Source organism: Nuphar pumila, chromosome 1 (genome assembly GCF_984573655.1).
Source record: "Nuphar pumila chromosome 1, dmNupPumi1.hap1.1, whole genome shotgun sequence".
In the NCBI taxonomy this organism is placed as follows: domain Eukaryota; kingdom Viridiplantae; phylum Streptophyta; class Magnoliopsida; order Nymphaeales; family Nymphaeaceae; genus Nuphar; species Nuphar pumila.
Genome location: NC_143249.1, coordinates 13,585,019 through 13,598,384, shown reverse-complemented (window position 1 = coordinate 13,598,384; position 13,366 = coordinate 13,585,019). Strand labels below are relative to the sequence as shown.

Sequence of the window (13,366 nt, the reverse complement as noted above, 5' to 3'; positions counted from 1 at the left end):
AATATTGTGAATTTCCGTGAATCTCATTTTATAAATGATGAGAATCATACTTTAGTTGTATCGTTATAAACTTGATTCGTATTCTGCAAGTTTGGTTTTGGGTTTTCTACGGGAACGTTGTTAATGCTCTATAATTACAGATATCATTTTGAAGGACTAGGCAAATGACGAGTTGCTGCAAATTCGAGGGAACTCTCTTACTCATTACGATCCTTGGGAGATTCAAACTTTATTTACATTTTAAAGGGTTGCAAAATATTAAACTTTATTGCTTTAAATCATTATTCTTTTAAGACTTGTAAATATTTTGAAATGAGATTTCCTTGTAAATGTTATTTTTTTTATTTATGCAATAATTATAAATATGATTGCAAACTTTAAACTTTTACGTAACTCCTCAACTATCGTAACCCTTAAATAAATTTCGTCTTTTACATTTTTATATGTGAATTTTCTTAAAGTAATAACTTCAATCAAGTTGTGTCTAAGGTTGATTCTGTATTGTATCTGATACTGGCAGACTAATATACACTCATGCTTGCACTCAGGCGGGCTGTCTAATATTTAAAACGGTTGAAATATGAACGTAGATGAATTTATTGATACATTACCCTCGTGAGTCATGTAAAACTTTGTAACTAATGAAAAAAAAGTACATTTTCTCAAAATTTTGAGGGACTTTACACCATCCTCCTCACTTTTCTCTAACTCTTTCTCATCCACCGCAATATCTTGTGCATGAGCTCTCACTTCTCTTCATAAATAAAACATATCCCCTTCTTATTTCTTCAATGGTTGCCCTGCTCAACCTCTTCACATTAGGGGGTTATTGAGCTCCCACATAGTTTGGGGGGCTAGCTGATTATAAGCAAAGACACCTCTATCGTGGGTGTCAAGGGGTTTAATTGGCCTCTTTAATGCCATGAACTGCTTGTTCCTCTCCTCAATGCAACGAAAGAGGATGAAGCACTCACTCAACATGCAGGGGTTGTAGAATTGTAACTCAACTTGGATGCCCTCCTTGAGTGCACCCACATACGTAGGGATGCATAACGAGCCGAGCTAGCTCTGGCTTGGCTTGGGCTCGACCCATTTAAGCTCAACTCGAACTCATTAGAAAAAATAAATGAGTCGAACTTGAACAAGGGTTCATGCTTGGTATGCATAAATGAGCCGCTTGGATAGGGAGTCCAACTCGGATAAGCTTGGTTAGCCCGATTAAGATCGGCTCACATAGTTATATAAAAAAATTAAATTTTATATATGCATGTACTTTGTTTCCAATGTGGTCACAAATGGAGGTTTTACCTTGAAGGGTAAGTCGTTGGTCACCTTTGGAAGTGGCATGGATTAAATCCCACAGCCCCATCTAGGGTAGCCAACAAGTTTTCAGATCTGATCAGATAAGATATGAACCCATAACCAACCCTGACACAGATTGTAAATCAGCTTGATCCTGGTCTGGATTATGATTGTCCATGTAAGGGCACACTCAGGTTGGACCTAGCTTGTACAGGACTTAGGTCCCACTTAAACGGGATCACCAGCTTTGAGGGAGTACAGGGACATACAGAACCAAATAAAAACTGAGACCTACCTCTATAAAGTTACAGCACTATGAATATGATTGTATAGTTTAATGCTGGAGAAAAGGCCAAATGTTACTCAAGTTCAATTGTCCTTGCTTGATGGTATTTCTGGCTGGTCTTCAGTGCCAAAGTCATCCAATTGTTGGAGTTCGTGAACAACTTCCCCATGACCAAAGTTGCATGATTCAGTTCAAAACTTTACTGAACCAAGACAGTCCAAATTTCAATTTCATATGCATCGATTCACATCATACAGGCATTGTAAGACTTCAATATATATGCCCTCTTTTTCATATGAATGCTCTGTTTCTCACATTAAATTTGAGCAACCGTTATTGAATAACAACCACAGTAGCAAGTTGCAGCCTCTTGCCTTTTGCTCATATACTACAAATCCCAATAGGAAAAAAGAGAGAAGAAAGAGGACAGAAGGATGGCAGTAGCCCAACAATTACGCAGAACATCTTCAAATAATGGTGGTATTTTTCACTTAGTATAGGCGACGGCAGAGGGTAATGCCATCACCAACGGGAAGTTGGCAGATCTCAATGCGAGGGTCAGCAGCCAATGCCTTGTTGAGCTCCAAAACAAAGTCTCTATAGTACCTCACATACTTCCTCAGTGGTGCATCTGGCGGCGCTACCACTGATCCATTCCAGAGGGTGTTGTCGTAGCCAATTACCCCTCCCACCTTAACTAAATCAATCAACCTCTTGTGGTAATTGAGGTAATTGTCCTTGTCCGCATCCACAAAGATGAAATCAAATGATCCATGATTGCTCTTCTGCACGAATATGTAAATGATCAGCTAAAGCTGAGAAGCCAAAAATAGGATCAGGAGATTTATTAACTGAAACTCAGGCTAACTTGTGGTATTAGCTGATGAAATGATTGTATAATATATCCCAAAAATTAACTACCACCCCACCTATTTGTGATTAAAATTGGAAAAAGAATCCAAAATTACAAAACCAAAGCTTTTTCTAGTCATCATGTCAAGATGAAATAAGGTGAATTCGTGGGGTAGAATTTATTTCTCCATTAGACATGATGAAAAAGCATGCTACTTTCAAGGGAAAATTTCTAACAGAATATACCACACTACATTTTTTAGGATTCACCAAAATTGGCATCCTAAATTATGAAAGATACTGTAGTCTTGTAAATGAACTATGACATTTTAGAGGAAGAAGATGAGAGCTTCTTGGTCGTGAACATACATCTTCAATCATTTGGTCGAGAACTGGCAAGGCAGGGCCTTCCCGGAAATTGATCTTGTGAGCAACCCCGGCCTTTTGAATGACCGGCAAACCAAGCTCATAATTCTCACGGTTGATGTCCATGGCCAAGATCTGCACAAGGTTCCTTATGATTAGAATAAGAAATAAATACAATCAACTTAAGCCAATGACCAATTATAGGTACAAACTTCATCCATAACAGTAGGCTAAGGATTTCATAAGAGTACTAATAATTTTAATTGGTGTGCATAAAATTTTGCACATGGATCAGAGAAAAAGAGACTGATTCTTCCCACAAGGAAAACCAAATTTAAAAAATCTGTCACCAAAAAAAAAGGGAAAATAAATAGGCTTGCCCTCATGTGGCAATGGCAATTTTAAAAAGCAATGATCCTTCAAATAAGAAGAATCATATCTTGATCAAAGATTTTAAAACAAAATCTAAAAATTCAAAAGAGAAAGAGAAGGTAAAAGAAGGGTCACCTTGCCATCATCTGGCAGGGCAAGAGCAGTTGCAAGAAGGGAGTAGCCAGTGTAAACACCAATCTCCATGGTGTTCTTTGCATTAATCAGCTTCAACAGCATGTTCAGAAATTGCCCTTCGTCCGCGGATGTCGTCATAATGTTCCTAATAAAATCCCCCAAAAAATCAAAACAAATCCCAAGAAGCCAAACAGAATTCCCATTCTTCAATCAAGGCACAACCCACAAAAGAAAGGCAATTCCTGAGAAATTTTACCATGGGTGCTTTGCGGTAACTTCTCGGAGCTCTTTCATGACCTCAGGCTCTCTTGGGTACACACTAGTCTCCAAGATGTACTGCAAAGGACGCCACAGAAAAAAAAATTAAGCCCACGAAACTGGAGAATTCAATCAAAAAATGAGGGGAAAAAACACAATGCGGTGGTGAGAGAAATGGGTACCTGATAGAGAGCATCACTCTGCAAGAGGCTCTTGTGGCCAACCTCCTGGTGGCGTCCGTTCTGTGTTTGTTGCTCCTCTTGCTTGGTTGCCATTCCTCTCTCTCTCTCTTCTGTCTCACTAAATCTTTGGTGGGTATTGGGCTCATGGATTGATAGTGGAGCTGAGTTTGGTATTTATGGAAGTGTAGACAGAGAGAGAGAGAGAGGAGTGTGTGTGGTCGCATCTCAGCAAGTGGTGGGATTGCGACCTTCCGCCAACCCCACGGGAGAGGAGCTGGTTGGGGACCCCACCTGCAACTACTGACACCATCCCCGCGCCCTCCACCAACCGTGACCCACCCAGCAACACCATGTGGTCCCCACGTCCCCAAACCCCTTGGCCTTGACTTGACTGGTACATTGCTGTGGGACCCGCTCACCTACTTTCCCCCCCCCCCCCCCCCTTTTTTTTTTTGCTCTCCTCAAGGAGATCATCCAATAGAAAGGTGCCATGTAAGCACTGGTTGGTGGAAATTGCTTACCATTGGCGTTTCAACACGTGTCCTGGTGGAGCAATAAGGTAAGTAGGCAGGAAAAGACCTTCACTAAAACCGACAGGAAAGCAATGTCACAGGTATTCTGTTACGCCGTACAATAAGAACTTGAGATATACAAATTTAACAGTGAACATTTCATATTATTAAAGTTCACTGTGCTGAACGGCATTCTCAAAAACGATGATATTTTTTAAAATATGAAATCACACTTAGGAATATGCTAAGTCATTTGTTTTGAAAGAAAAAAAAAGTTACATATTTTTAAAATTATCACTCTTAAAAATAACTTAATATTTTTAAAATTATAATGTTTTAGTCCTTTCCTTTTCAATCAATCTAATACTGGTAATGATGATATAAAAGACTTAACTAGAACAAACAATTAAAAGTGCAAAATGTGTTTGACTAATGTCAGCCTGACACAGTGCGTGTCTATGTGCTATGCTGTGTCCTCTCTTGCAGTTTAGTGTAATCCTTTCTTTTTGGTAATGGCATAATGGGCGTGGAATAGAAGGTGCCAAAGTGCCTACACTTAAGTCACGTTTGCAAGAGAAAGATGTATGAAAACTTATGCAAAATGAAAAATTCTAACAGATTAGATTTTCTGACCCTTTCAAACAAAAGAGACTTTTTAGCTGAGAGAGGTTTTCTAAAAAGCACACTTTTTGATAAGAAACTTTTCTCGATGGGGTTGGTGGAGGAATATTCCCTATCAAGAGAAAATTTATTTTTACACTCCCCCACCACCCATCTCACTACCACCCACTATCTGATCATCACCACAACCCTCTTATTCTTCTCTCATTTTTTCACATTTTTTCATTATATTTTTCTCATGCTACACAAACAAGCAAAAAACTTTCTTTTGGAGATCATCTCGTATAAAAAACTTTCATAGGCAAAACTTTCTTTTCCTACAAGAGTTTTTCTCTCTTCCAAACATGCCCTTAGGGCTAGTAGCTTTTCGCTAAAATATACAACATTCTATGTGTTTTTGCGGAGCCCACTTTGGCAACACAAACGTGGGGCTCCCTTTCCCCAAATCAACGCCAAACCCCTCTTTTAGCAAAAATGTTTCCCATTGGGGGTTCCAATTTGCTTTCGTCAGACGTGGAGATTGTCTGCATTACGCGAACACACCCTTAGTCAAGAAAACATTTTCCTTGATTGTATCAAGAAAGTGATTTCATGAATCTCACGTTGCATGTCAACAAACTACATGAGGCAGAGTGTGCATGTAAACCCCCTTCGACGATTTTGTTCGAAGGGTATAACCCTTTTAAAAAAAAATCAAGACAGTTCCCCATTTAGGGGAACCGCCTTCGATAAACAGAAGCGAGGGTGAGGATAAACCTCATCCTCGTAATCTGCAGGATGGGATGAGGTTATCCTCATCCCTTGACCCTGCGTGAGGGCTATAAAAACCCTTAGGCATGCTCTCTTCTCCCATCCTGCATCGAGAGCGAGAGAGAGAATGACAGAGGGAGAGCGATGAAAAAAAATAGAGGGCTTACCGACGACGGCAAGGTAATCATCCTCCTCCTCCTCCTTCTTTTCATCTTTTTCGTCTTTGACAGGTTGAGGGGCGGCAACCATGGCGGCTGACGAGTGTTGCTAAAAAAAAAGGGGATTGCTGGAAAGAGAGAGAGAGGACCGATCGGCTGGCACCGGCGGCTGACCCCCTCTGCTGCAGAAAGGAAGGGGGAGGGTCGGCTCAGAGCACCCCCCCCCCCCCTTTCCTTTGCAATGAAGGGTGATCGGCTCGGTCTGGGTGTGACCCAGACCGAACCGGATCGGTCTGAGTGCGACCTAGACCAAACCGGGTCGGTCTGGGCGTGACCCAAACTGAGCTTGCCAGTATGGATCGCGCCCAGACTGACCCAACTTTAAAAAAAAAAGAGGGTCGGTTCAGCCTGGTGTGACCCGGACCAAACCGAATCGGTTTGGGTCACACCCAGACCGAATCGGGTCGGTCTGGGTCACACCCAGACCGAACCAGATGGTTATTAAAAAAAAATAGTCAAATTGATTCAGGTTGAGTCAGTTCAGACTGAACTAGTCTGAACTGAATCGGTTTGGATCGAACTGGTTCGGTCTGATAAAGTCTCAGATCCATTTTTATTTGATCTGGACCAGACCAAATCTAGATCCAGTCTTATCCAGTCAATCAGTATAGATCCAAATTGAATCGAATCCAAAGAGATCTGAGTCCGGATCTAGACCGACTGCTCTAGATCCAGAATAAAACTGAATCTGGTTTGGATCAGTTTTGGATCCAGATCAGAACTAGGTATGGATCCAGTCAGACAATTCTAGATTCAGATGAGTTATGGATCTGGATTCAGTCAGACAACTTTAGATCTAGATCAACATTTGACCTGAATCGAGTTTTGATTATTTTTTATTTTTTAGAAATAACCAAAATACCCTTATGGGTACTCGAGATCTATTTTTGTAAAATGGATATAACTTTACACTCTGAACTCGGAATTAAGTGAGGTTTAGTGCGTTAAACTCATATAGTAGAGGAGAATCAACTTATTCATTGGTTTTGGTTGAATTAGTGACACAAAAAATCAAAGTTTCATGAGTCAATTCAGGAGGGGTATTTTAATAATTTTGTAAGAGGTTTGTGAATTAATACAAGTATGTTTATGTAATGACCAGATCATGCTATTAGAGCATCTTGAGACTTGATTATGACTAGAGCATAGTATTTGCACTCAAGGTAAGGGATATTATAAGTAATTTTAGATATAAATAAATATTTTATGTTGCATGCTATTGTATTGTAATATTGTGAATTAATAAGATTAGCATGATAGCTTTCGAGTGAGAATGTGACATGCATAAAAATATTCATGCTTGACATTATGAGATGATTTCATATACATGTTTATTGTGAAGTACATATTGTTATGGCATGTCATGAATATTAGAAAGAGATTATGTTGTGATAACATGTCTATGTGATTACTGATAACATATATTGTGATGAGATTATGTTTAGATTGGAGTCCAATTTATTTTATTCATGTTGTATGAATGGATATATTGAGATCAACATGTATGACCCATTAAATTTCGAAAGTGGCGACCTGTGATAAGGGCTACCTGGTTTGTAGCCTCCATGGAGAGTGGGTCACCGGTGATTTAACGATGTGGAGACACTACATTGTTGCATGCTTAGTATGAGATAGTGTGAGTCTTAATGTCATCATGAGATTAAAGAGTGAGATCTGTCGTGATAAGTTTACGACATCACTCGTGAGAGGATGAGTGAATTACGAGTTTGAAAATGTGGTTCAACGTGTTGAACTTAGTTATTGACTTAGGGTTACACTCACACAGTGTTTGAGACTCTGGAGAGCTATAGATGATTGATAATCATCATGGTTAGGATGTAGCATGAACCACACCGAGATTGAGAGCATGATCTTCCGGCTAGCTACCAGTGGGATCCCCATGATAGTTTTACTGCAGTGCATATTGGTCCGAGGACTATTGGGAATGTATGATTCATTGTCTGGCCTACAAGTAGAATTGGGATGTTCTATGTGGGTTGCTACACCCATATACAACTATGACCGGTATAGACAACCTAATGAAAGTTTGTTGTGAGAGAGTGTTTGAGAAAGATAATGAAGGTGATTAAAATATACAAACTTGTTTCGTGTGTTGAAAACTAAACTAAGACTAGGGACTTAGAGACAACTACAATTATAAGTTTAAGTATTTATTTGCTTATAATTATTTCTTACTGGGTTGTAGACTCACTTCTTATTTAATTATAATTGTGGGTTTCAGTCACACTAGTACAGACAGGACATGATCGACTTCTTCTTCAGCAGAGTATTTAGTAGTTTTTACTTTCATGTTATTGAACAATAATGTATTTATTATTTTCTTTTGTTATGAATGATGAACATTATGAAAGAAAGTGACTTATTGAAATAAGAATAAAAAAAAAGTCATGTTTTCTCTGTGTAAACTATGTACTCTTTTCCTTTGAAAAGTAATACCAACCAAACTTAAACTTTCAAGGTTATAGATCCAGGTGTTACGGTGCAAGTGCAACAACAAAATTATCTTGAAAGTGTAACCTCTTACTCTGTGCATTGCCGGCTTATAACCACCTACTATGTAGAGTGAAATTCGCTTTAAGATAAATTCTATTTAGAGTCACACTTTTTGTCTGATATTTCGAAAATCCCACGTTTTTTTAGAAGCCTCAGGACCCAACTTTTCACTGAATCTGTCAAGTAGAGATCTCGGTTTAAGCAACTCAGGTTAACGGTGGATTTATGTATAATAGAATGACTAAACTCTCTCTATTACAAAATAAAACTGGCTAAAACGCACCTTTTCAAACCAAATATTAAAAATGACACTTTATATGGATCTTTGCCATGAGGTCATCAATATGCAGCTGGTAAATCCCAAGTTGCTGAATTAGATGACACTGTGAACCATTAATTTTTTGCTTATCTTTTAACCATTTTGTTTTTTGGTAAATCCCAAGTTGCTGATTTAGACATTGTGCTAATGTGCACGCCTTGATGTCCATTTTCTGTCAATAAAAAACATCTATTTATACATGAAAGGCAATTTTTTCTTGTACTACTATAGCCTATTACATAGCAAACACCACAACTACTATTACATTAAGCTTATCTTACGTGATGCAGATTGAATGAATGGCTGGATCTAAAATCGGGATGCAGATCTAAATCTATCAAATCACCACCACAAAAGCAACAACAACAAGAGCCACATTAAACTTCACTAAATTGATACAAATTATGAGGAGACCTAATCCTTACTCGTGATTCAAAACTTAAGATCTAGGTCTATCAAATGTATGGAGCAAGATTGCATTTGGATCTAATTTTAGATTTACATCCAAAATGTAGAGAAAAGTAAGTATATATGGAGATTAATTAATTAAACCTGATTTTATTTATTTCCTTGTGTTTTTGTAATGTTTGGTTTTTTTAGTTTTCAGTAGAGGCTTGGGTAATTCTTAGCTTAATTTACAGTACTTCATAGTTTGGTTCTCTTAATTTTTTATTTAAATTATTAATTACTGTAAATCATTTAAATGACCAGCATGTCACTATTTACTCCATATACATATAAATGACCAACATGTCACAAATTAGAGCAAGCAGGTTTTCAGACCAAGAATGGTGAACCTCCCCCATCATGGTATGTGGTTGAATAAATAAACGATGAAAGGAAATAAAATCATAGGCTTTTTGTTCGGTGAGGAATTGCACGGTCAAAGGCAGGGAGGGCAGGTTTGTTGGTAGGTGGTACCCATTAAGTAAGTGCATGTGCCCACATACACATACATATAGGTAGGGGTGTCAACCGGTCAGGTTTGGTGCGGAATCAAACCCAGACCTGATTTGATATGATGTCACCAGGGTCCAGATCCGACTCTAATCGAACTCACCGTAAGAGAAACCATACCCGGATTCTATAAGAATTCCATGAACCAGACCCAGACCCGGACCATACAAGATATTTTTATCTTTTTTACATTGAAAATTTGTGGATCTTAGTCGAAACTTGGGTCAGACCTGGGTCTGGTATGAAATTTCACAAACCATACCCGGATGCATATATTAATGGGACCCTTTGGGTCCGACCCAGATTCTAATCGGACCTTCTTGTTTATCACCTGACCCTATAGGATATGGTACGGGTTGGATCTGGGTCAAACCTGACCCATTGACACCCCTGCCCTGCATTAGGGTGGCGTTCAACTTTTGGTTTTTGTGTGAGGCCCACACACCTTATCAAACAAGGAACAAAAGCCTCACTTTTTGCATTGGGAGATGCTGTTCTTCTTGTTGTGGCCACAGAGTCAACACCCCTGCATGGTATGAAAGATTTGCTATGCCTGTGCATCCTACTGCATACCACTGAATGCTTTGATCCCAAAATGCAGCAGTTTTACCTCAAACCGTTTTTTAATTATGAAAATAACTGCCTGTGAATGTGGAAAGCGAGTCCTGGAAGTTGCTTGTTGTGGCCTCTAAAGTTGCATAAGCTTCCTCACCAAGTTTCCTTCACCTTGTGTGATAAAGTGCTCTGATCTTGCACAGCTGGCAGCAAGATCTGATGAAGCTTGACTGTTATGTGCATACTTTCTAATCATAGTCTTGCTGTCCAATTTTGAGCTTTCTGATGATGGTGCTTTTCTCAACAGGGCTTATTTTAGTAGTTTGGAGGGTACTGCAATTTTTAGTGAAAAGTCATAGCTGTAATTACTAAGACCACATAAGTATGTTTGCTAGTTGAATGCGTCTTTGATACTAAACAAGCAAGCAATGGAGATCACATGAACGATCAAATGAATGCATTCAATAAAAATATTATAGTTGGCAGATGAAAAAAAATCATTGAGGTTACAAAAAGAGTAAGGTATCCTGTACCAATGATTAGCCCTTCTCAATGACCAAAACAAAAATACACGAGGTTGGTGAGAGAGAGAGGTTTGGTGAGGCCTATCTGCTCTCTCTCTCTCTCTCAATGTAATTATGTACCTTTAACGGTTGGTTAAGAGCAGGAGTAGGTCCACAAAAGCACCAAGCCCATCCTACAATCAAGGTTTGGGAGCTTCTCAAACCATCTATTTCTCTACTATTGTTTTGATTAGGGAGAGAAACCGCCATCATTGTTATGGTCCATTTAAAATTTCCCAAGTGGCAACCTAGAATCTTTGGCTATCCAATGTTTTAGACTCATTTGGACAATAATTAATGAGCGATTAAGGAGATGGAGCAAAAACAGATTTTGGTCTCATCCACGAAGAGGAAGAAGAGTTATGGAGGAGAAGGAGAAGGTTCAAAATCTTACTGCTGCTGATAAATTGATATTACTTTGGTAGATTCGGAGAATGGATTGAGCGACTAAGTGAGCTCCTTATGCTTGAAGGAAGCTTTTGGAGACTAAAGGCAAGGTCTGTTTGGATGAGGAAGTTATTGATCCAAAATGTATCATTTTCATTTTTTCAAGTACACAATCTTTGCATACAAAATCTTTATCTTTACAAAAAAAATTCAAAATGAAAAATGAGATAATTTGGATATACTTGGATGTCCTAATCTTTTATGCCAAAGATCTAAACCTATGTCTTTGACATGATTACAAAAAGACTTTTTGGGTATACATAAAAAATCCATATAATAGAGATCTCCTTTTCTATGACCTTACCCAATCAGCTTTCCTGACTGGAGATCCTGCACCCAACAAGCAAAATAAGACTTTACACCCATTATCAGAAATTTGAAAAACTAAAAAAAGGTTTAAATCTAACTTTGGAATAACCCGTACGTTTGGAACAAAAAGAAAATTTGAAGTGTCTTTGAGATTTTCTATGCTTTTGACTTTTAAAGAAGTGTCATCGGTGGTTGATATACATAAAAAGTATGAATTGGTGCAATCGGATAGTAGGGATTCATTATATGTCATATGAAAAGATGCTCTCGAATCCAAAATCCAAGTGAACTTACCTGGAGAAGAAAATGATGATACGGCGGCACCAGATGTAGAAGGAGTTGCTTTAAAGATGTGTGAAACGACCTCCGCTATTTAAGCAATTGTCAGATCATTGAAATTGCCTTCTTTCTTTATATCTCGAGTTTCTTCACTTTGAGCGGCTACCTTCTTAAATTTGGGACAATTCGATTTTATGTGTCCCGGTTTCTTACAATGATGACAAATGATTTTGCCCTTGTATCCTTCATGATGTTCTTCCCCATTGTTTTTTCTCTCAAAATGAAGGGGTTTATATGTTTTTACAAAGTTTTCGGGTCTTGCCACATCATTTGACTTGTGCATGCCAACTCTTGTTTCTTCTTGGCAAATTTACGCAAAAGCATCACTTATAGCAGGAATTGAAGTCCTATGAAGTAAAGAGAACCTAACTTGTTTAAATTTCGGTCAAAGGCCATACAAGAAAGAGAAAAAGGTTTTCGCTTTCTATTTGAGTTTTTCTCATTTTAGTAGTTGAACCTTCCCATTTAGGTTCTAACATGGCTAATTCATCCCAAATAGGGGATAAAACCCCATAAAAATCTCTAATGCTTTTGTGTCCTTGTTTTGCATTACGTACATTGTCTTGAAGATAATATAGTTTAGCCATATCCTTTTGAATAAAGGAGTTTTTTAAGAAGGCTCATGCATCACATGCCTTCTTGAATTTGATGATGTTGGTGGTAATCTTAAATTATATTGTATTCATAAATCCTGAGAGAATTTGAGCGTTACTTGATTCCCAATCTTCCAACTTGTCTTGGTATTCTTATAAAGCTTTTTTCTTTTCTTTTTCGGACAATACTTTGACTTGATCTCCTTCACTTCTAGTCAATTTGAGTTGGGGTTCGTTAGTAGAACCACTAACAAAACCCCATAGCTTTTTGTCTTTTATGTGATTTTTCATTGTCGTGGCTCCTTGCTTTAAGCTCCCTAGTGCAGTGGTAAATCTTATAGGGCATGTTTGGAAGCGAGAAAATGGTAAGAAAAATGCAGGTAGGAAATAAAAAATGATTACTTTTCCAACAATTCTAAACAAGAGAATTTTTTAAAGAATTTTTTTTTCTAAAAAGTGTGATTTTTTTTATAGGAAACATTGAGGCGGAGGAACTTTTTTGTATCAAAAATTCTTTTTGATTAGGACAACCATTCACCCACAACACATCTCATCTCATGGGCTGCCATAAGAAGAGCTTCTTTCATCTTCATCTCTCTCTCTCTTTTTTCACCCCTCATTTTTCTCACATTTTCTATTCCACTTCTCTCATGCTACACAAACAAGCTAAAAATTTTCATTTAGAAAAGTTGTCATTTCAAAACTTCTCTTAGGCAAAATTTTCTTTTCCTGTGAATTTTTTTCTTGCTTCCAAACGTGCCCATAGAGTGCAGTTTATGCTCTTTTCTTTGGGATGGTTGTGATGACAGGCATCATATGCACTTATAGATTGTGATATATTGGTATTTGCCGGGGAAGTGATACTAATAAAGCTAACTTGGCTTTTTGGGGGGGGGTCTTATTCTCAGCAAAAAGT

General features: G+C 38.2%; 1 protein-coding gene across 1 annotated transcript; it reads right to left on the bottom strand.

The window, feature by feature from the left end:
• Window positions 1–1,875: 1,875 nt before the first annotated feature.
• LOC149848029 (caffeoyl-CoA O-methyltransferase) lies at window positions 1,876–3,894 on the bottom strand. The gene is made up of 5 exons (XM_090010257.1): window positions 3,754–3,894; window positions 3,570–3,649; window positions 3,314–3,458; window positions 2,810–2,941; window positions 1,876–2,373 (listed from the first exon to the last, which is right to left on the bottom strand). Exons 1-5 carry the CDS (start codon window positions 3,844–3,846, stop codon window positions 2,080–2,082), a joined length of 744 nt encoding a protein of 247 aa, XP_089866383.1. The 5' UTR covers window positions 3,847–3,894; the 3' UTR covers window positions 1,876–2,079.
• Between the last annotated feature and the right edge of the window lie 9,472 nt (window positions 3,895–13,366).

Bases quoted from the DNA above. Each gene is read 5' to 3' on its own strand.
- LOC149848029 (XM_090010257.1), bottom strand. From the start codon at position 3,846: ATGGCAACCAAGCAAGAGGAGCAACAAACACAGAACGGACGCCACCAG. The intron at 3,650-3,753 runs GTACCCATTTCT...CGTCCTTTGCAG, and splicing joins AGAGTGATGCTCTCTATCAG to TACATCTTGGAGACTAGTGT. The intron at 3,459-3,569 runs GTAAAATTTCTC...GGATTTTATTAG, and splicing joins GTTACCGCAAAGCACCCATG to GAACATTATGACGACATCCG.